We start from the raw sequence: 23,942 nt of genomic DNA, 5'->3' as shown, positions 1-23,942 counted from the left end.
CCTTCTTTTTCTAATTCATTTAATTTAATGACACTTAGTGACTTCCCTAGCCCAAATGCCAATTCATATGGACCAGATCTTGTACGAACATTCATAAAATCAAGTTGGACTTTTGACTGTAGTGAATTAGTGATACTATCAACGTGTATTTTAAGCGTTCTTATAATGTTTGGGTGTGAAAAATTGGGGCATCTTTTTTTTTAAATGAAATGTAATATTGAAAAATACTATGTCTAATCTGGTTAGAATTCTGTATTGTTCCAACACGAAGTACTTACCTCGAACTACTTTCTTAGGAGTATCTGGGATCTCCTCCCATCTGACCAGAATTTTGTTTAGTTAACCCTACTCTCATTTTCTATGCGGGGCATCTCTGGCGGAGTGATACGTGCCCTGAGACGACCCGGGGTCAGAGAGCATGCTTGCTCAGGTCTCGCTCTCCAGTAAGTTTCTGGTCGCGTCTGCGTTAACACCCCGACGCTCTCTCTTAACCCGTGCGACTCTTCGTGTCCCCACGTGGTCCCTTTGTGTTTCCCTATTTGTTTGTGATTTGCATAACACAAAAAAAATATTTGACCACATTTCATGAAATCTGGTGGGATGATTCACCATTATCCAAGAACAGTTTGATTAGATTTTGGGAGTGATTGCATCAAAGGTCAAGGTCAAGAAAAGGCCAGAAACTTCTATTTGCTATAGCATGGTCAATTTTTATCCGATTTGCTTAAAATTTGTACCTAAATACGTGTAATTCAATTGCCCATCTTGTGGTATACAATATTATAGGGGCAGAGTTATGCACTCTACCGAGTACCCCTTCTAGTTCTTGATGCGGTTCACTTGTTCTTACAATAATTGTCAAAAACGTAAAGTAGAGTATAGCATATGGGATACAGTGTGAGAAATATATTGTTCATATTTTTGTTGAAAGAGTGGTCAATTTCACTTTTCTTACAACCCCAACTTATGTCGGACTTTTTATACAGGACTTTTTTGTCAGGTTAGTGTCAGAATCTTTACTTCATTATTATGGTAATTAGTTTAAAAAGTTTCATGTAGCACATCTGTAATCTTTACTTAATTTTTATATATAATCATACCTTGGGGTACACGATTTAATATAATTTAGGGAGGAAGCTCCCAACGCAAAATGTACAGTGTCCTCAAACAATTTTCCCATAAAAAATAAATTCTGTTGATTCATTCCACACACCCGTAAATGCACACATACAGTAATACCTTTGTTTTTGAGAAATGGGTATAAGAGTGTAAAAATTCAAATCAGTTTATGAGTATTGCATCGTTCTGCATGTAAAAAATTCTCTCCTTATCCCCGTTTTTTTGTGGACAAAAGCACCAACAAGATTAGTACGTGTTACTCACAAAACAGTTGCTCGGTACTCATACACCATCCATGCAGTGATCATGGGATTTTTACTCCCATTTTGTTTTGCCTTAGCTCACTGGTAGTGTTCTTTTTTAAATTTTTGATCATGTGTTCTTTAGAAAATTGTAATTGCTGTTGTTCACGGGAGGTTAACAGTACAGTACGGCATCTAGATAGTGTCCCCCAAGTTGATCAATGATGAGGGTAAGGAGAAAACAAATTATTTTGAAGCAAGATCTGTGGCATTAATGTAAAAAAGGAACAATCTTGAAATATTAACAATTTGTACAAGGAAGAAATCAAAGCAATTGATGCTGCGAATGGCCGACAACAGTTTTGATAACGTGGAGATACCATTACAGAACATCATTTGTGAAAAAAAGCAAAGATTTTGTATGCCGCCCTTTTGAAAAATGAGCCAGGTACGTCAGCAGACAAAGAAAAAGGTAGCTATTCAAAGTAAGTTGTGGCTAATTTGAAAAGTTCAAGAGATCTGGCATCCATACCGATGTATGACATGATGAGGCTGCGTGCTTCAGTGTCAAGGCAGCATAGGTATTTATTTTCGATTTTAAAATGTTGGTGAATTCTGAGTCATTCATGACATAAAAAGATGCTGAGGAGAATCTTCATTACTGTAATGTTGTGGTAGCCTTTTGAAAACGTCCCTTCCTGGCTATCTGCCAGACTGTGGTTTGAGGCTTGGTCATGCTTGACAGTTCCTTTTACTGCTTGCAACCTCACCATCACTGTCAGCTAGGGATGGGGGTGGTTTGTGGCAGCCTGTAAACCTACCTGCTGAGTCCTCAGCAGCCATTGCCTGTCCCTCCCTGGTCCTAGCTTGGATGGAAAGGGCCTGGGAATTGATCATATGTACTGGTATATCAGGTCAGTCTCTAGGGCATTGTCAATATCCCCTGCTTCTGCCTTGAATGAGTGACCTTATAAAAGTTAGGAAAGGAAAAGTGCATCTAACACTGCTTTTGTGCTAATGCCAGTTGGGATTGCAAAATGAAGCCTTTTCTGGTGCATCATTCAGAAAATCCACAAGCCTTTAACAAGTACTGTACTGTACAGTGTGCAAAGCAACTAAACTTTGTTGAGGTCAAACAACAAGGTTTGGGTAACCCACATTCTTTTTGTAGAGTGGATCAGTAAAGTTTTGGTCTTCTGGTCAAAAAGTACCTCACTCCAAGCCCTTTGGCTTATGGACAAATGCTCTTTCCCATTCTCCAGCCAGTGAAGACGACCTAACACAGGAATTCACATTTAGAAGGATCAGGGTCATGCTGCCCAACAGCACTCCAATTCACCTATCCATAGATCAACAGGTGATCTCAAATTTCAATGAGCTTTATACAAAAACAATGTTCCAGCTCTGTTTTGAGTGCACCGAAGGGACCAACCTCACCCTCCGAGAGTTTTTGAAAGGAAATTGCCATGCTGTCAGCTGCCTCAAGATGATTGATAAAGCCTGGGAAGTGGTCACCAACAAAACCCTCAATTCTGTATGAAGGAAACTGCCCTAAATGCATTCCTGAACACAATTTTGAGAGTTTCGAACCCATGCAGAAGGCATGGGTTGGAGATGAAGGATGATGACAAACAATCTTCTGATCGAGCATAGTGAGGTGAGTGGCATGAGGAGCAACAACAAAGGCGATTTCATCTGTGGTAGAGGGACAGTGACAAACCTCTCGCGTTGAGTGAATCAAGGGAGATGCTGAAAATGTGGGAAACCCAATAAAATTTTGTAAGAACACATCTCCCAGATGAGGCTTTGGCAGGGTGAGATGCAAATCTGTTTACAATGTCGCCGTATCAAAGGATTTTGAAGAAAAGATAAAAGCAGTCTCTGTAGATAATTTTTTTGTGATAGTTGAGCGTATGTGTAAAAAAAGAAGATAATTTGTCCAAAAACCGTAAATAACTAAGTGAATTAGTAATAGTGAATGCCATTCAAGATAGAGAACTCCCGATATTTTCTCAAGTTCTCATGGAGGGAGATTTCCCTTCAAGCAGTAACTCTTACTGTATTCTGTCAAATTTGCTGACGTTCCTCTTTCCAAGACAGTTGACACCCCTCAGTTCTCCAACTGATAAATTGTCAGATTCAGAAAAAGGCTTGCAATTCACATGTAATTATATCAATCTGCTATTGTGGGTGAGACAGGTTCATTTCGATTCCAAATACAGATACCTGAATTTGATCATTCCCGCTTGGTACTTAGCCCACCTGAATGCAGAGACGCGGATGACTGACCTTATCTTAGGTTTCAATTTGGTCGCCAGTTTTGACCCCATCATAGTGCCTCATAAGAGGAAGTCTTTGAATCAAGGTTATGCAAGTTGGTTGATTATAGAGATGAGATATATTTTAGCTATTAGAGATATTTTATAATAGGCTTGATTTCTAATCTTGGAGAAGAGTTTGCAGAACTCTAGGATTATCTGACCTACTGTGAAAAATAGGTGTGAAATGGAAAATCCATGGTGTTATTAGCCTGTATGTTTTGTGATAGAGAAGAAAACAGATATTTGTTCCAACACAGAGACTTACCTCGAAACACTTTCTTAGGAGTTACCTGGAACACAATGGGGGGACAAGTATCTGAGGCACAAAAAATTGCAATTAATTTTTTCCCCTATATTGAGACCTTCTAGAATACTTTACCTGTAAAACCATATCCAAATTCTAGGAAATAGACTTTATTACCAGAGGCTTTTTAATACTAAACAATCTGAATACATTGCTATGATGTCTGAAGTAGGCAGATATAATACCAGATTCTTAAGGACAGAATTAAGTGTGGATCTATGCCCCTTAACGGTTGAAATAGAAAGATTCTTATAAAAGAAAAGAATCCAAAAATATAAAAATATCCAAGCCAGTCCTAATCATTGACAGATTCCTAGCTTTCTCCCTTGTTTTTTTCAAGGATAGACCTACTGTGGATAGTCTCCATGCAGTAAACCCATTTTTTCTGAGAATAGGCCTGCTGTGGGTCGTCTTCATGCAGTCAGATGTAGCACTAAGTGGTTTCAAAGACAGTAAAGGGAAGAGCGAAAAGTCACTGGAATTTCCTTGAGGACTTTCGTTAGTAGGACGCATTGGCAACAGATGGTGCAGATCAGTTAGGTCTTTCATTTACATCTGGACTTGAAAAGAAAACGGACCTCTTGATATGAATCATGTTTGTCACCACTGCTGAATAATTATAATACCTACAGTATGTGATTAGAAAAAAATAACTACAGTAGTTTACTACTGTTTAAAGGGTTTAAATCCCATAAATAGTTGGTGTCCATGGGAATTCAATAGATGGTTGTCAATAGATGATGCTTGTCAGAGAGCTAATGCGCTGTTTTTTTTTTTTTTTACACAGGAGCTTTCCGATCTTAATTATACTATCTTTGGAGGGGTATGTTATTTTTGGGGAGGTGCTGTATGGTCTTCTAAACCTTCCCTCCTCCCTATCCTCAACAAGGATAGGCATTTGGCTCCTTTGTACTGGTTAGTATATATTGAGTGATGAGATTAAGACAAAGTATAACAAATGTTAGATGCAGATGGTATGAGGGTTACAGTTGGAAATTAAGAATTGTAAACTACAGCGAGAGAGAGGCAGGAATCTTAGAATGAGAGAGTATACTCTAATAGTAAATGTCAGTAAAACTGGTTATGGTTTATAGCAAGTGTGGAAGAAATAGAAGATACCGAGATTTAGCAGAGAGATTATTTCAAGTACCTTACTTGTGATATACTTATAAGCTTTGAGAGGAGGTGTGATACTGAGGAAGTAGAATAAAAGCAACTAGGATAGCAGGGAGTGGTAGATGTATGTAACAAAGAGGTCAAATACTATTAATTGAAAATAAAGATTTATGATATGGTAATCAAACCAGTGATGATTTATAGTTCAGAAACAAGCATTAAGAAGTAAAGAGGAAGGGAAGCAGGAACAAAAGAAAATTAGGAAGTCAAGTTGAATTTTGGGTTGCCGTTGCATGCAAAACTGATAAAGGAAGAAATTAGATGTGGTATTATTACACTACTGATATAATCAGGGTCAAGATCAAGTAAGGATTGATGAGGGATCAGGTGGAACCTGATAAGGTTGGAAGATCAAGATGGATGTTATCAGGATTAAATGGCAGGAAAAAGTGAAATATTTGAAGAAGGTTTGGTTGAGTAAGGTTCTTGCAATATATCGAGAGAAGATGCATGAGAGCAACAGGGTCCTTAGTTTAGGAATGGAAGAGCTGTGGGAGTGGTAGCTAAAATACAGTACAGTACAGTACTTTTTATGTTAGTGGGGAATGAATTGTAAAAACTTCGAGTGAAGTATAACTTAACCCATAGAAGTGATATGTACTGACCTTGTGATGGTTGTATTAAAGGCAGGAAAAAAAATTCTCTCTCTCTCTCTCTCTCTCTCTCTCATATATATACTGTATATATATATATATATATATATATATATATATATGTATATATATATATATATATATATATATATATATATATATATATATATATATATAATATATTATGTATGTATATAAATTCTTTCTTCAGTTTATGTACACCTAGCAGTTATAACAAACAAGCATTGTTTGAGTGAACTTTTGAAACAATGGACGTGGAAAGTTACTTTTGAAATGGAATGTTTGGAACAATAAAGAACCTATGCATACCAAATTTTATATACTCAAGATCAGTGGTTGTTACTGCCTATTGCAATTCAAACACTGATGGAGATGATGCATTAGTTTATATTTTAAGAATTTTTTTTGGATCTGCTATTTGAGAGATTGTGTAAAGGGAGTTAAGGTTTCCATTTTACAGTAATGTACTAAAATAGCCTAACTTTTTACAGCGTTATAATGTTCATAATTATCCCAACAAATAACCTTTAATGATAATGCAGGGATAGATTATCCCTTTGCCATTTTAATTATTGATCAAAACACAAGTCGAATTATCGGTTCCTTTTGTAGTACTGTATGACCTTTATTTGTCTCAGTATGTGATTGGTAATAGTGAGACAATGTTGTGCACGGGAAACTTGGAGTGGTTTACTTTGTGTAGTTAGTATAGGTGGATTGGGTTTTAAAAAGTTTTACTCATGTTACTTATTAAATTTTTTTTATTTTAATTTCATTAAAGTGAATTTCTAGAGATGAATTAGATACTTTACTTGACTAGTGGGATTCATGAATTTTGACATATAAAGATTTACTATTGAACCTGTTTTAAAACTTCTTTTCTTTTTCAGAGAAATCAAAGATGGGCGACCATCCCAAGATCATGGTCTTCCGGCCAACTTGGGAGGAGTTTAAAGACTTCAAGACGTACATTGCGTACATTGAATCGCAAGGAGCACCCAAAGCTGGCCTTGCTAAAGTAAGTTTCCCTTTGTTGTTCGTGTTAGTACTTGCAGTTTTAGCAGTTTTACCTTTTATAATAGGAATTGTCATTAAATTTTGAAGTGATAGATTTCATATCGGTTATGCTCTTTGTACAGAAGTACTTTCATGTACACCTGTCATATTGTTTTTGTATCATAATGTTCTTTTTATGATTGGTGGTAGGAGAACAATTTTGTTGCGGAGTAGTGTACATGACTTTTGAGGTGTTAGGAGAACGGTATTTGTTGCTGAGTATTACACATAACTCTAGGAGGTGGTAGGAGAACAGTATTTGCTACTGAGTAGTATACATAACTTTTGAGGTGGTAGGAGAACGGTATTTGTTGCCGAGTAGTATACATAATTTTAGGTGGTGGTAGGAGAACAGTATTTGTTACTGAGTAGTATACTGTACATAACTTTGTTGCTCAGTAATATACATAATTTTAGGTGGTAGGAGAACAGTATTTGCTACTGAGTAGTATACATAACTTTGAGGTGGTAGAACAGTATTTGTTGCTGAGTATTATGCAAAACTCTTATGAATTGCCCCAAGTGTGTTTGGAAACACATTAATGAGGAAAGTTGAATTTCTGTCTCGTAGATATTTCTACTGTAATTCATGTTGGAGTTCTGTGGCATTAATAAGGCATTACAGTACATTAAATAGAATACTTTTAAGATTCTTAATTATATTATGACTGGCTCTAAAGTTTTAGCTTTCATCTGTTTTTATACAGAATGTTAAACAAGATGACCTTGTTAAAAGTATTACTATGCCAACACAAGTGACTGGTGACTCATTAATTATAATATCAGCTTTAACATACATTTACAAAAAAATATGCTTTAATATTCAAAGATTTTATGTTTTTGAAGAGCAAATAGTAATGGAAAACCTTAATTACAGATTATTCCTCCCCCTGAGTGGTGCCCACGCAAAAAAGGTTATGACTTAGAAGCCCTGGATTTGACCATTCCTGCACCCATTTGTCAGGTGGTCACAGGCAAGCAAGGTCTTTATCAACAGATAAACATCCAGAAGAAAGCCATGACTGTACGAGAGTTCAGCAAACTAGCAAATAGTGACAGGTAATATATTATCCTCTTTCTGAAATCTTTGTTACAAATTTTGTCTCTTAAATATGCCCATATTATTTGAACAGTGATGACAGTTAGTGTTTTATATTGAATTTTTATAACCTCTTCTTCAGAGATGAATATAGCATCAAATAAGAATACTGCACTGTACTACTAAGCCAATTGGTATTAGTAGAAGCATGGTAATGTCACCTGGTATTGATTTGCGAGATTTCTGCTTTCTTTGTTTACACTGGTCTCCAACAACTGGCCCATTCTAGGAGATTCTCTCTCTCTCTCTCTCTCTCTCTCTCTCTCTCTCTCTCTCTCTCTCTCTCTCTCTCTCTCTCTCTCTCTCTCTCTCTCTCTCTCTCTCTCTCTCTCTCTCTCTCTCATTTCTCTCTCTCATTTCTCTCTCATTTCTCTCTCTCATCTCTCTCTCTCTCTCTCTCTCTCTCTCATTTCTCTCTCTCATTTCTCTCTCTCATTTCTCTCATTTCTCTCTCTCTCTCTCTCTCTCTCTCTCTCTCTCTCTCTCTCTCTCTCTCTCTCTCTCTCTCTCTCTCTCTCTCTCATTTCTCTCTCTCTCTCTCATTTCTCTCTCTCTCTCTCATTTCTCTCTCTCTCATTTCTCTCTCTCTCTCTCATTTCTCTCTCTCTCATTTCTCTCTCTCTCTCTCATTTCTCTCTCTCTCTCTCATTTCTCTCTCTCTCTCTCATTTCTCTCTCTCTCTCATTTCTCTCTCTCTCTCATTTCTCTCTCTCTCTCATTTCTCTCTCTCTCTCTCATTTCTCTCTCTCTCTCATTTCTCTCTCTCTCTCATTTCTCTCTCTCTCTCTCTTTATATATTTTTTAAATGAGTTGACTGAGAATTTTTGGAAGCATTTTTTCTTGTTTTGCACATAAACTGTGTTTTTTTTTTTCTCTCATGGTAAGGACAGTCAAAACTTATTTCAAAGAAGAGTACATACAGGACCATCCAGGAAGAAATAAATAAGTGTCTGAAGCAAGTTCTTGTTGGTGCTAAGGATATTAACATTTCCTGGTGATTAGGATTTTTTTTTTTTTATAGTTCACTCCTTTTTGGGTAAATATCTTGGTTAATAGAAATTGTTCTATAGGTACCGTACTCCAAGGCACACATCGTTTGAAGACTTGGAGAGGAAATACTGGAAGAATATTACTTACGTTTCTCCCATATATGGAGCCGATGTTTCTGGTAGCATTACAGATCCAGATGTTGATGTAAGTGTTGTAGTACATATTATTCGTGCATTGATTAGCCACAAGAAGTTAATTTTCACATGATGTCCAGTTTAACAATTTTACTATTATACATAGTTTTACTTGTCTATGTTTATACTTTAAAATGAAGATTGTATAAAATTTCTGAATTAGGATTTTGTGATCTTTTAAAATCACATTTTTATCTAATCTTGTTTGTTTTATTTCCTTTAGCTTACATCTTTAACTATGAATGTTTGCATATTGTTTTCATAATGTACCGAAATGAAATTAGTTTTAGAAGTATTTGTTCACTCAATAATGCATTTATATCTGTTCATTTTTTTTTTTTTAAATCTAGTTTTATGATTGCAGGAATGGAATATTAATCGTTTGGGATCTATTTTGGACTATGTAAACGAAGACTACGGAATCAGTATTGAAGGTGTTAACACAGCATACTTGTACTTTGGTATGTGGAAGACAACATTTGCTTGGCATACAGAAGATATGGATCTTTACAGGTAGGTGTTTTGATACCTTAAGGAGTGTTTTGTTTCAGTAATTATATATCTTGTTCATTTATCAATCCTAAAAACTTTACAATGATAGGTAGTCGAGTCTCTGGTTCTGCATTTCTTTTACCTTAGCATTTAGCTCACATTCCATAGTAGGGTGGCCAGGGCACCAGCTTCCCTTAGAGATACTACTGTTAGTGTTATTGGGTTGTTTGCCTGGCCAGACAGTACTACATTGGTTACCTCTTTCTGGTTATGGCTTATTTTTCCTTTGCCTACACATACACAAATAGTTTGGCATATTCTTCCATGTTCTCTTCTGTCATACACATGACAACACTGAGATTACCAAACAGTTCTTCTTTGCTGAAGGGGTTAAACTGGTGCACTTTTATCGTTCAGTGGTTACTTTCCTCTTGGTAAAGGTTGAAGAGATGCTTAAGCTATGGTAAGCAGCACTTTTAGGAGGATGGCACTCCAAAATCAAATCATTGTTCTCTAGTCATGGATAGTATCATAGCCTGTGTATCGTGGCCTTCCACTTTCATGGGGTTGAGTTCTCTTTGCTTGAGGGTATACTGCTTTGTTTTCTTCCCCACAGGCTTCTAGCTTTGAGAGGAAACCTTTTCTATCTTCTACCTCACAATATATGCATTTCTCTTCTTTCTGGGTATAGCTTCATCTCATTCTTTAGAACCCAGGTGGGAGAGGAGAGATTTTTCAGGTCGTGAAGAATTTACGTCCTTTCCCTAAATGAGAGCCAAGTATTTCATTCATAAATCAGAGTACTAGAGCTCTCAATCTGACTATATCATGATCAAGGACTCTCCTAAATAGATGAGAGGTGATAGTAAATGCCTCTGGGGGTTCCCCCCTAAGAGGTTCCAACTTCAGGTCTTGGAAAGGCCTCTCACTTTTTGAAAGGTATGACCCTGGTTAGGCATATACACGAGCTTGTTGAACCGCCAAGTTCTCGATCTTCAAGTAGAATTTTGCTATTTATAGGATTTTTCCAGAATGGCAAAGTAACTACAGTATATTCGACGAACCACTGTCAAACCAAGCAAGAGATGCTTAAGAACTATTGAACAGACAAGTGCCGGCTTCAGAGAACTTATTGAAGTTGTCGATCCTCAAAACTGCATGCGGGTGCTTTATCAAGGCATGAAAACTATGTGAACTCCATGGCATACCCAATCCCTTTCCATTTGACCTGGACATCACAGATTTAACTCCTGGAACATCATGTGAGAAACTTCCCCACCTTGCATTCTTGATTTCAGCTCCTGAATTGCAGAATGTGGAGTTTGCCGCTATGCCAGCCTTGACCACTGGTCAGGAGCCATATTATATTTTATTTCAGAGAACCTTGAAGATGCTAGGATTAAAAATCTGAGAAATTGGTATATTCAGGGGTGAATGCCCTGGATTTTGTTCTTCACCAAACTGCTTCTTTAAGAGAAGAGATGCAGTACTTGCCAAATGTTCTAAGCAAATGACACAGGAATGCTCTGTACTTAAAAAACTCTTATTATAATTATAGCCCATCGTACACTTTTTCTTAATATTATAGCCCTTCCTACACTTTTTCTTGATATTAATGCCCATCCTACACTTTTTCTTAATAATATAACCCATCCTACACTTTTCCCTGCTGAAGTAACAACTGCGGTGGAAAAGTGTGAGAAGACGAGTCGGTCATCTTTTTTAAAAGGGCTGCGGCTTTACGTTTTACAACTTGCCAAGTCCCTTGACCATCTCCTGTGAAACAGGTACCATAATGAAGGTTTCTGCCTGATCCTGAAAATAAATCCTCATGGGAAGACTTGCTTTTAACCGAAGGGGGAGAGGTCTTAGGGGTTCTCGTAAGGGAAAGCATGTCCTCCAATTTGCCACCAGTCAGGGGATGCTTGCAAAGTTGTTGGATAATGTGGCAGTCTTCAAGGCGGATCTCCTTGGCAGTAGAAGTACTTCACTTGAGGTACCGCGTCCCATTCGTGAGCTGTCGCCCACCATTAACTCGGACTCCGAGAATCAGTCCTTTTACATGAAGGGGTCCCAGTAAGACTTTTTGCTGGAAGAAGAAGAGCTGTCTTATATGGTCAGTATAGTTGTTGCAGAGGAAGCCTTAAACAGGTCTTTAGGTTTTTTCAGCAACATCTTTTTGGTAGACCATTTCTGTTTGAACCAGTTTGTACTCCATACAAGGGTCAAGGTGGAAACACCAAGTACTGTCATTCAAGCCATCAAAAAGAACAACTTCCTGCTGACCATAGACTGGAACATTACTTACTTCCAAGTACCTTTCCATCCCAGGTGAAGAAAGTACTTACATTTTATTTTCAGAAAATATTCCATTTCAAGGTCCTGTGCTTAGGCCTCTCTACAGCACCACAAGTGTTCACCCGCCTGTTCACTCTGGTTTCCTCATGGGTACACGCCATGGAAATAGGACTACATGGACGACTGGCTTCTTATAGCAGAGTCAAGATCATAACTCATTCATCGCAGGGACCTCTTTCTTGATTTTTGCCAAAAGCAGGAGGTCTGGCTAAACTTGGATAAGTCCAAATATGGTAATTGGACTTGGATAGACTCTGCCCAACCTAGAGTGTATCCATCTTCAGATGGGTTGCAGCTCCCTTCCTGGAAATTATTGTTCATCCAGCTCACTCATGGTATAAGCTCCTTGGCCATCTTTCCTCCGTTGAGAAACTATTTTCCTTTAGAAGGATGCATTTTTGCTCTTTAAAATGATCATTAAAGAGCCAGTGACTGCAGATATCAGATCCCCCATTGGCAATTAAAACTACCCTGAAATGTGAAGACAACCCTCTTGTGGTGGTTAAAGGTGAAGAATCTGTTAGCTGATCACCCCTATAGATTCCAACCCCAGAGTTTTTATTTTTTCATAAGCTTCTTGCCAAGGGTGGAGAGCACTTCTCAGGAAGGAACAAGTTTCAGCAACATGGTCACTGGAAGTCAAGTCCTTCCACATGAATACCAGAGTTGAAGGCACCACACCTAGTGTTACTCTTTAGACAATCAAAGGGCACTCGGTAGTGTTGATGAGTGACAATACGACTGTAGTGACTTGCATCTATAAACAGGGGGCTCTGTATCCCATTTGCTATGCTTGTTAGCAGCTGGAGTACACCATTGGTCCCAAGTAAAGGCCGTTCACCTTTCAGCACGGTTTATTCCAGGGAAGAGGAACGTAATAACAGACATACTGAGCTAACTAGGGACAATAGTTGGATTCAGAATGGTCTTTGAATCCTCAAGTGGTCGCGTATCCTGGCTTTGTGGGGTTCCCTCCCGATTATAAATATGTTTGCCACTTATCTGAATAACAAATTCTGTGTATTTTTTCCCAGTTCTAGATCCAGCTGCAGCGATGGAGGGTGTATTCCGACATCTGTGGGACAGAATGGACGACTATGCCTTTCCCCTATTCTGTGATGTATGAGGTGCTGGTCAAAATCAGGTTATCTAAAAACCCAAGTGTAACACTAGTCACCCCAAAGTGGCTTCACGTGGAGCGGTACCCAGATCTTCCGGATCTTCTCGTGTAAGTTCTAGGGAACTTCCAGAGTTGTCAAACCATCTACATCAACCTAGTGTGAAAAATATCATGAAAAACTCACTACCTACCTCTTTACAACTGGAAATTATCCAGCACCTCCAAAAATTTCTCTGCAGCAGTCTTCCAAGGAAAATGGTCACTTCTCTGTGATTGATGTTATAGAAGGGATATTGCTTCACTCAAGGCCACTGATTGATGCTAAGAAGGGATATTGCTTCACTCTCAAGGTCACTGATTGATGTTATAAAAGGGTTATTTCTCCACTCAAGGCCACTATTCCATTATTCCAGACTTACAGTATTAGTTTTCCTACTGGAGAAACTTCTCGGTCACTGTGGTAAAAGGCTAGTTCTCATACGTGGGCCAGGTTTTAAACTGAAGAGTTTTGAGCACTCTTGTCCACCTCGGGAATTAAAATCCACTTCATGGAGTGTTATTAAATTTCTAATGACTTTTAAATGGCACTTTATGAATCTCTTCATAATGCTTCAGATCGAAACCTTACTCTCAAGAGGTTCTTTCTTATATCTTAAGCCTCTGGAAAGAGAGAGTGAGTTATATGACCTCTTATCTCTAAACGCTCCCGAAGATGGAAAGATATGTTTCCATCTTTTGTTCCGGAATTTACCAAAATGCAAAATTCATGAATTAATGATAATAGATTTGAATCCTTCTCTATCTCGATGATCAAGAAGGTAACATGATCTGGACAGATAATCTGTTTGTCCTGTAAGGGCAATTCATTATTACTTTAAAAAAGAACTGCTTCCTTCTGACTGACCATCCCTAATCTGTTTGTAAGCACAAGTTGAAATGAGAAGGGAATAAACAAAAGTGCCATATCAATCTGCTCAAGTGAGTCATACTTGAAGGTTATAAATCCTCCTAAAGCTCCTAACATATACATGGTGTTGCCGCAACCTTAGCTTTCCGCAAGAACCACTTAGTATCTCGGTCCTTAGTGTTGATGTTTGATAGAAACAAAACACTTTACCCACACATTATTCAAAAGACTGGATACTTTCTCCTTGGGCCCAGTAGTTGCTGCACAACTAATAGTCTGAGACATGTCTTTGAAGGACGGCTTACTTATTTGTCACAGGGTTGTGGTGGCTTATGTGCTAACGTCCCTGACTGGTGAACGCCACATTGGGGTTCGAGTCCCGCTTAAACTTGTTAGGTATTTTGGTCACTGCTGCCTCACCATTCTTGTGAGCTAAGGATTGGGGGGAGCCTATAAGTCTATCTGCTGAGTTATCAGTAGCCATTGTCTGGCCCTCCTTGGTCCTAGCTTGGGTGGAGAGGTGGCTTGAGTGCTGATCATATGTATATATTTGGTCAGTCTCTAGTGCATTGTCCTGCTCAATAGGGCAATGTCACTGTCTCTTGCCCCTGCCATTCATAAGTAGCCTTTAAACCTTTTAATTGTCAGGCACTCAGTATACGTGTTTTAGAGAGTTGAATAAATAAATTGTTTTTTCTTCTTCTGAATATTCTTTCCTTGGGAGTATCAGCATAGAAGACCACTCAACAGCTAGTTAAAAATATCTCCGACTTTTAAGTTTGAACATACAGTACTAAAATTAAAAAAAAAGTAGGTTCATACATTTGTACAAATTTGTTGGGCTGTGATTTGATCATTTATGTTTTAAGGCTGACATCTCAACCTTGCTTCTTGTACAAGCCATTGTAGATTTTCATTATTATCATCCTTTGGGTTAAGAGTTGGACAAACATAATATCTTCCACTGAGACTTCCTCCCTCCTGAGGAAGATGCACCGTTTAAGTAATGATGGTTTGTATTTCGTATTGGAACAAACTGCAAATTTAACCATGAATCACTTAATATAAATTTTCCACCACTCACGTTTTGACCATGAGTAAGTGATGCGAGTCATGCTGACCTAGCCGCTCCTACCCAGAATGGGTGGGATGCTGGCAACCATATAATGTTGCCAAACAGCAACTGAGTAAATAACATTTAAATGACTTGGTTTTTATAGCCAGGAAAATACAAATTATCTGAAAATAAAAAAATTATAGTATTTTTGTAGACTGTAATATGGGGTCTTAGTTCACTTCAGATTTTACTGCTTAGTGGAAGGCCAGCCCCGAGACCTCTGACAGTTTAGTCTACTTTATTCAGTTATTATTATTATTACTTGCTAGGCTGCAACCCTAGCTGGAAAGGCAGAATGCTATAAGCCTAGGGGCTCCAACAGGGAAAATAGCCCAGTGAGGAAAGGAAACGAGGAAAAATATATCTTACGAACAGTAGCAACATTGAAATAAATATTTCTTAAACTATAAAAACTTTAACAAAACCAGAGGAAGAGAAATAAGATAGAATAGTGTGCCCTAGTGTACCCTCAATCAAGAGATCTCTAACCCAAGACGTGGAAGACCATGGTACAGAGGTTATGGCACTACCCAAGGCTAGAGAACAATGGTTTGATTTTGGAGTGTCCTCCTAGAAGAGCTGTTGCCCATAGCTAAAGTCTCTTATACCCTTACCAAGAGAAAGTAGCCACTGAGCAATTACAGTGCAGTAGTTAACCCCTTTGGCGAAGAAGTAGTGTTTGATAATCACAGTGTTGTCAGGTGTATGAGGACAAAGGAGAATCTGTAAAGAATAGGCCAGACTATTCGGTGCATGTGTAGGCAAAGGGAAAGTGAACTGTAACCAGAAAGAAGGATCCAATGTATACTATCTGGCCAATCAAGACCCCATAACTCTCTAGCGGTAGTATCTCAACGGGCGGCTGGTGCCCTGTATTATTGTATTAGAAGAGGTTCATCAATGTTCTTATGAAGTTAGCAGAGTAGTTAACACTGTTTTTAGAGTGGGCAAATTCAATTGAAAGGTGACTGTACATAAGCAATTTAGTTTTATACCTAGCTGAAATCTGATAAAACTCGCGAAATTTTACTTTTATTAGATTGCACTATTGGGTGGAGACCTGAGCTTTTATGATTTAATAATTAATTATATACGTACTCCACAGTATCAACTATTTGCATTTTGGATCACCAAAGACATGGTATGCCATACCTCCGGAACATGGGCGGCGACTTGAAAGATTGGCCAATGGATTTTTCCCCAACTCTTTCAAAGCATGTCCAGCGTACCTGCGGCACAAGATGACGCTGATGTCTCCACAGATCCTTAAGCAGTATTCAATTCCTTTTAACAAGGTTTGTATTCACATATTTTTGAATTGTTTGATTAAAAATATTATTTTGCAAAGGCAAAGGCAGACTTATAGCATTTGATATAGAATTAGTAGATGGCTGTATAGATTACTTAGTCCATTGACAATGACCTTTCCTGCTTAGCCATAGAAAAACAATGCTTGAATTGAATTACGTTGAAGAAGGTTATACTTCTTTTTTTATACTTGCTTTATACGTGTAAAGTTTCTTAATGTATCATTTTTGGCGTTTGTTAAGCTTTAAGAAGGTTTTATATTGGAGTATTGTCTAAACTTTTATACTGACCTGTTTGCTTTTATGGTTTAAATGGAATTTGTTTTTACAATGTATTTATAACAAGTGATATCTGTGTCAGTGACCTTCGATGTCCGGATGCCAAGAAACTAAAAATCAGTCTTACTGTTTGTTCTGCATGTATGAACCGTGATGTTCTTGAATATCTTTATTTATTCAATACAGTACATGGTATTACTTATATTGTGATGTCATTTCATTTACAGTATGGTAGAAGTTCTCGGGTAACAATTCATTTATTTCAGATCACACAGGAGGCGGGAGAAATCATGATAACCTTTCCTTACGGGTATCATGCTGGGTTCAATCATGGTTTCAATTGTGCTGAATCGACTAATTTTGCCATGCCAAGATGGGTAGAGTATGGCAAACGTGCTACGCAGTGCCAGTGTCGGTATGTAGTTATTGTCTTTGTGTTTCTAAAATCTCTACCTTTGTTGTTGAAGAAAATTCCTGATCCTATAACTGTTTCCAATCAGAATATAGGAAAATCTTTTCAGGATAATCATTAGTCTCTTATCTGAAAATTACTCTGTTGTCCTTGCTAAGTCTTCTCCCCCACTCCTATCCAGTAAAAGAAGCATTTATATGTTTTAGCAATCATCTTTTTACAGCTTTAGCACTAATTTTGATGGTAAAGTGATGTATTGTGCTAGTTTGAACTTTTTATAAGTCTTTCAAGCCTCTTTGTGTATATAAAGAGTTAAGGTTTTTCTTTATGTAATAAAAAGGGGCTGTTGAAGTTTTTAACTCAATTGCTGACTATATATTTCAATTTTATAGCTAATTGACTCTTATAAATGTTGGGACCAACTGCTTTTCATTGTTAGGTTCCATATTTATACATCATTATTATCAATGTTAATTAATAGTTTAGCCATACCACTGAGTTTTTCATACAGCAGGACTATCATGCTGCTAGCCTTATTGGTAACGTATCGGCCAGGTGAGCACCAGACAGGAGTTTTAGTCTCGCTCAAACTTATTAGTTCCTTTAGTGTCTGCAACCTTATCATCCTTGTGAACTAAGAATGTGGGGTTTTGGGGGAGCCTATAGGTCTACCTGCTGAGTCGGCAGCAGGCATTACGTGGCCCTCCCTGGTTCTAGCGTGGGTGGAGAGGGGTCTTGGGTGCTGATCATATGATATATGGTCATTCTCTTGGGCATGGTTCTGCTTGCAAAGGCAGTGTCACTGTCCCTTGCCTCTGCTATTCATGAGTGGCCTTTCAACCTTTAAACTTGTTAGATCCAATCTTTTTTTATTACTGAATGGAGTAACTATTGCTTTGTTATTTTTCAGGGGAGACATGGTTAAGATCTCAATGGACACATTTGTTAAGCGATTCCAGCCAGAGAGGTACGAGCTCTGGATTGCCGGTAAAGACGTAGGACCTCATCCTGAAGATCCGACAAGATCTTCTGCTGCTGCTCAGCCGTCAATCAATGACATACTCTGTAATAAGAAGTAAGTTTAGATACTCATTAATTAGTTAAATTTTGAAGAAAATTATCTTGTATGCTTGCTTTTACTGAATGTTTGGAGCTTGGCTTTTTGAGGGTGGTTGTGGTGGAATGATGCTTTGTGCCTGATCAGAATGTTTCTTGCCTGTAGCTTAGTAACATAAACATTCGTAACACTATTAAGTGCTGCAGAATGACTGATTTTGTTTCACTGCATAATAGATTGACTGAAGATACAATGGTGCTTGATTGTTACTATTTATGTTGTACTTTGTCTTGAGGCAGCAAGGAATTGGTTATTGATAGCAGATTAAGGCATCCAATAGTAATATTTAATGGGATTTGTTAACAAGAAGTATAGTATTTAGGATTAGTTGTACATAGAGCTATTGAATAACCTTATTCTTGCTAGATGCCTTTGTTTTTTGTGTTACGTTGAACTGTCGTCCCTTACCATTTGTGGATACAATTGTTAAGGGAGGTAAATAAGGTGAAGACATTCTACTTTTACTAATATTTTTTCTAATACAGGTCTTTAGCCAGTTGTAAGGGGAAAGTAATGTTAAACTGATATGTATTAATAAGGTGGCAGCACATATTGTACATGGAAAATATTTTACATTGAGATGTACAGTATTTTGTTTACATACAATACACACAAGTTGTAAGGGACAGCTGTAACCATTTGCACGTTGCTTAATTTTTACAGTCTCTTATTGAGACTGAATTATAGATTTTGGTTGTTGCTAATGCATGCACTGGCTAACACTGGTCCTCCTTAGGCACAGTTGTAGATGTGGCTACAGAAAAAGGCGTAAGCGTGAAAGGAAGAATCTTGGGTTAGAGTACAAGCCCTCTTATACCTGCCAGTCCTCCCGTTGCCCAAAGGAATTGGATTTTGTGGCGTTAGGGCTGGACGAAGTTTCCATCCTCCATCTGTGTCTCCCGCCTGCACTTTCCCTACGCCCCATATCACCCACTCCTATAGTACCCCCTGTCCCTGCTTACCTCCCCTTCACTGTGTTTCAAGAAGATTTCCCTAAGCATAGCAAGGCAGCTGTAGACCTTCCAACCTTTTTTCCTGTCCCTTCTCATTCATCATTGTCCAGGCCACAAGTTTCTCTTTTATGTTCAATTTGTAATGAACCAATAGATAGGAAGGTATTTGCAAAACATTCGAAAGATCATTCCCGTAACAAAGTTCCAACTAAACATCATTGTTTTATCTGCGACAAGTTCTATGTCACAAACTTGAATCTTGTAAAGCACTTCAAAAAGCTACATCCGAAAGAACCAATCCCTGTAAATCTCGAGCATGTCATCGTCGCTTCTCCTTCTTTGGTTCAGCCCTCTCCCACTAGTGATTATGGCACTCTGAGTCCTGTTTCTGGTTTAGATCCTACTTCACCTCCTAAAGCTGTCTGTATCTCATCTGGAGAAGATTCTTTCCAATTTAATTCTGCTCCTTTCTTGATCCCACAAGCTTTTGTAAATTGTAACTCGGAGGAAAATGGCGAGTATGCTATTAATAATGCTCATACTTTGGCAGATTTGGGTAAGCAGTCCAAGTGTACTGCTGCTGCATCACAGTTGAATAGTATAGATCCAGAAATGCTGGCATTAGCAGAATCTTGTATTCAGCCAACTTTAGACATTTCAAATATATTAACATCCTGTGATCCAGAGTTAGGTGCTTGTGTGTCCATCAAGGATCGCAGTAGTTTTTCAGAAAGTGATGATTTGCTGTTAGAGCCTGGGAACCATAGTGGGGGGACACTAAGGAGTAACTGTTTACCCTCGTCTGATGAGCTGGCATTAATGAGTTTGACCCCACCATACAGTAAAACGATAGATTTACCCTTGTCTTCAGACGAACAAGGGTTTTACGGAATGTATGATTCTCATCAGCCTTTGGACTTGAGCTGTTCAGGGAGGCCCTTAGAACTTCCTACAACACCGATTGAAGATATTGAAGGAGATATCATAGAACCTTTTAAAGAGGAAGATGCAAGCTTAGAGCCAATATCTTGCCAAGGGTTTGTTTGGGAAACATCGACAGGGTCGGATATTAAGGAAGAGACTGCCAAACTGGAAGATATCATGAAAGTCAATGAGAATGGCAATTTAACCGATCTGTCGGATTTAGAAACCGAGTCAGTGAATGTGGTAAAGACAGAAATAGGGTCACATCCTGAATTAGAGGATCAGGGAAAGGATGAAATATCATTTGGTGAGGAATTAGATTGTGTTGAGGTAAAAGAAGAAAAGGAAAGGGACCCTTTACAGACTCTTGAAAGTGATATCAAAGCAGAGGAAGAGGACAAATGTGTTCCTGTGCCATTGTCTGAAATATATAAGGATATACTCCATGAAGAAGAGTCAAAGCATCGTTTAGTTTTGAATGAAAAAAATTATTTGGAAGTATCGTTTGAAGAGGATTCTTTGCACTCTATCAACAAGGAACAGTCAACTTATACCATGCTTAAAACCCCACCTAAGGTAAAGGCAGAGTTACTGGAACACTTTGCTCATGATTGTGATGGCCAGTTATGTTCTCTTTGTGGTATGATGTGGAATCATATGAAATCGAGAAAATTTGATGACGAGACTGACACAGAGTCTGTAGATATGGAAATCGCCTCACAATGTTCATCCTCTGCCACAGATACTGCTACAGAAACTGAACAAGTGAATGTCTCTGAAGGTGAAGTACAAAGTGAAGTTTGTGAATCCTTTGTCACATTCCCAAAGAGTTCAAATACATTTCCAGATATAATTGATAGGAGAATGAAGAGAAAAGAATCTCAAATTGATTTGACATCTCAAAGAGAATTTGTAAATAAAAAAGCAAAATCGGGATCTGAGCGCAAGTCCCAAAATAGAGTTAAGCAGATAAAGCATTTTAAGAAAACTGCTAGGGTCCCTAGTTCTTCACAGCCATTCAGGAGAGGAGAGGGCAAGAACTTCAGGCATGAAGCTGCACTGTCTCAGCCATTCCCTCCAGTTGCAGAAACTTTTATCATTCAAAATTCTTGGCTACAATGGGCTTTATTTTGCCATTGTGTCATGATGCACCATTTTTCAAATATGAATTTCAATGAACAGTGGCTTAGTGAAAATGGCAATGAAAGGAAATCGGGAGTGGTGGTACCCCCTGATTTTTGCGAAGTGAATGAATCTGTAGACACTGGAGTACTTGATAATCAAGGTCAGACTTCTGATACAGCAAGATTAAATTCATTCTAATATGAATGGAGATATTTAAGTAATAGCATATTTTGGTTCATTTGCAGAGGGAATTCTGCATCCTTTGAATTTAGATCGTTCAAAAGATATATAGTTTTGTTCAACTAAAATTTATTTCCTCATTCTTTTGATATTTGCATTTCATTCAGCAAATTGTCTTCTGAATTACATTACAGTATTATTAAAATATGATAAGTGCTCTCTAAATCTACTTGGTTGATTTAATTAGTTTTGATCTGTTGGTCAATTCACGATTATGGGAGATTATTTTAGTATTATGGTTATTTCCTACATGAAAGAGACCTGTTTATAATTTGTATTTAGAATTGGGTTGTTTCCAAAGTAGGTAGAACATCATAGGTTGTTTATTCTGTGGGGAGTAGATTAAGAATCTTATTTTTGGTTAATTTTGCCTTGAAACATATTTAAGTATTGGGCCGTTTCTGTTTAGCACTGTTGTGGGTTGGAGACTGTATTTTCTTCCTTTGATGGAAACTATTGCCAATTTTGCATTCCATAGATTTCTAGTCAAAGGATACCTTTAATTACTAAATTTGTAGGTAATTTATATCTAGTCAATTTGGTACTTGCCTTCAGATTAAGTTTTGTAAATTTGAACTGAAAAGTAATGATAATGCTTATAGTCTCTCATTAATCACAAGTTTCCCCGAAGAATCCTTTCTGAGACAATTTTTTTTTTTTATCTCTTAAACTTCTAAACTTTATTTTTATTTTGCACAATATTTGCCACAATTTATATAATGATTGAAATTGCTGCTTCCCCAAAGGATTCTTCCTTTCCATGCCTACTCATGGGACTCGTTGAATATTAAATGCTTATTTGCATGTGACTGGGACTTTTCGGTGTAGCTTTTTTTATTTAATGATGTGTTGATTAAACTGACGTTAATGACGTAATCCCTAACCTGTAAAGTTAATTTTGGAAGCTTTACCGTAAAATGTTGTTTCCAGTAATTTGTGTTGCAGTACCTTCTTATGTCTGAATGAGTTTTGAAACTCATACAGTTTATTTAAATGTTATTGTCTTGTGTATATATATGTACAATATTATCCAATCCTGTAAAATATTCAAGGGATTGGACATTAATAATTTAGATTGTCGTCAGATTTATTATTTTTCAAATTTTTGTATCAAAGTGTGATAGTTTTATTTTAGTGATGAAAAGATTTACTAAAGCTAATTGTTTAGTATATGGTTATATTTTTATTAATTTTATATATCTGTATATAACTTGTGCAGTTTTTCTTCCAGTACTATTTTTCCTTATCTTGAAAAGCATCAGTTTACATTATTTAAATCAAACAAGAATTATTTTCTCATGGAAAAGTAAGAAAAAAGTTTCTTTTTCACCCTCTATATACATTATTAAGAAGCTTTTGTACATAATCGTTCAATGATAGAGAAAATTTGCCTCTTAATCATTGCTCTACAGTATCTTAACATTTATTGCCCCAAGAATTTTTTATTTTTGTTAATGGAAAATCTTTCCTTAACTCCATTTCGATTGCTACAGGCATCATCTTGATACAAGTTGCTACTTTTAGGAGGATGTATACCATAAATTATTATTCTTTTCGATTCCTATAATCGTGAAATATAATTTAAATCTTAGAAATTCTTTTGTACAGTGATGTTACCTATCATCTAGGCATAAGATATTTCCAAAAATTTAATGGAACTTATCTCAATATCTTAGGATGCTGTTGGTCATTTGTTAGATGTAAATTTTCAAGCTATATACATTTTCTGCTCAATGTTGTTTTGGGTAGCACAATCTGGTTCATCTGGGAAATTTGTCATCAGTACCTTTTATTTTCAATGATTAAGCTTGATGCTTCCTTGAAAAGTTATGATAAAATTGTAATTTGCTGTAGATATCAGAATCTTGTAACTTGAGAATCTTGTGGTGATCATACTCAAAGAATATTGTGGTGATCCTACTCAAGAATCTTGTCGTGATCTTACTCATTGATTGAGGATTTCTTTGTATTTTCTTCAGCTTCCAGTATCATACCCATTACAAACCAGATTGGGATTGCCAACTGTTAATAAAGAATGTTATAATCACAGAATTACATGTTAGTCTCATTTTGCATATTTACATGAAACAGATTGAATAGGATTTAATGATAGTAACAAAGTTCTGTAATACTGCCCTGTTTATTTTGTGAAGCTAACGGCTTTTATCTTGTCTATGTAACTTTTGTTATGGTTATGAGGCTTATAAATCTCTCGAAAGAAGATTTTTGAAGAATAATTTCAGAATAGAAAAAAAAATATTTTATTTCTAAATTCAAGATGTAGAATTTAAGCTTTTATGAATACCCTTGTGAATTTTCAAATACTTTTTGAAATGTGAATGAGTCCTTGTTTTAATTCCAATTTGGCTAACCAAAAATTTTCACTTTTCATTGAAGATCAAACTTTTGTTAAACTGCTGTATAAGCAGTGAAAACTACTTTGAATTGCTACTTTATTTTTCATCTTGGAGAATAG

The 23,942-nt window shown here is 37.2% G+C and overlaps 2 protein-coding genes across 5 annotated transcripts in view; one reads left to right on the top strand and one right to left on the bottom strand.

Annotated features, from left to right (window-relative positions):
- LOC137647250 (homeobox protein 3-like) overlaps positions 1-23,942 on the bottom strand; it is a 270,280-nt gene that overhangs the window by 73,781 nt on the left and 172,557 nt on the right. The gene's annotated exons all lie outside the window — the stretch shown is intronic.
- LOC137647249 (uncharacterized) overlaps positions 1-23,942 on the top strand; it is an 82,590-nt gene that overhangs the window by 20,719 nt on the left and 37,929 nt on the right. For 3 of the 4 annotated variants that reach the window (XM_068380636.1, XM_068380637.1, XM_068380638.1), the window contains exons 2-8: positions 6,667-6,794; positions 7,710-7,891; positions 9,002-9,125; positions 9,480-9,628; positions 16,215-16,404; positions 16,962-17,110; positions 18,018-18,182. In XM_068380636.1, coding sequence (XP_068236737.1) covers positions 6,667-6,794; positions 7,710-7,891; positions 9,002-9,125; positions 9,480-9,628; positions 16,215-16,404; positions 16,962-17,110; positions 18,018-18,182 — 1,087 coding nt within the window. Of the gene's footprint in view, positions 1-6,666; positions 6,795-7,709; positions 7,892-9,001; positions 9,126-9,479; positions 9,629-16,214; positions 16,405-16,961; positions 17,111-18,017; positions 18,183-18,960; positions 23,522-23,942 lie in introns of those variants that run through there. The other variant, XM_068380639.1, reaches the window with a different exon arrangement.

Source organism: Palaemon carinicauda, chromosome 9 (genome assembly GCF_036898095.1).
Source record: "Palaemon carinicauda isolate YSFRI2023 chromosome 9, ASM3689809v2, whole genome shotgun sequence".
Classification (NCBI taxonomy): Eukaryota; Metazoa; Arthropoda; class Malacostraca; order Decapoda; family Palaemonidae; genus Palaemon; species Palaemon carinicauda.
This window is presented reverse-complemented; position numbering and strand designations above follow the sequence as displayed.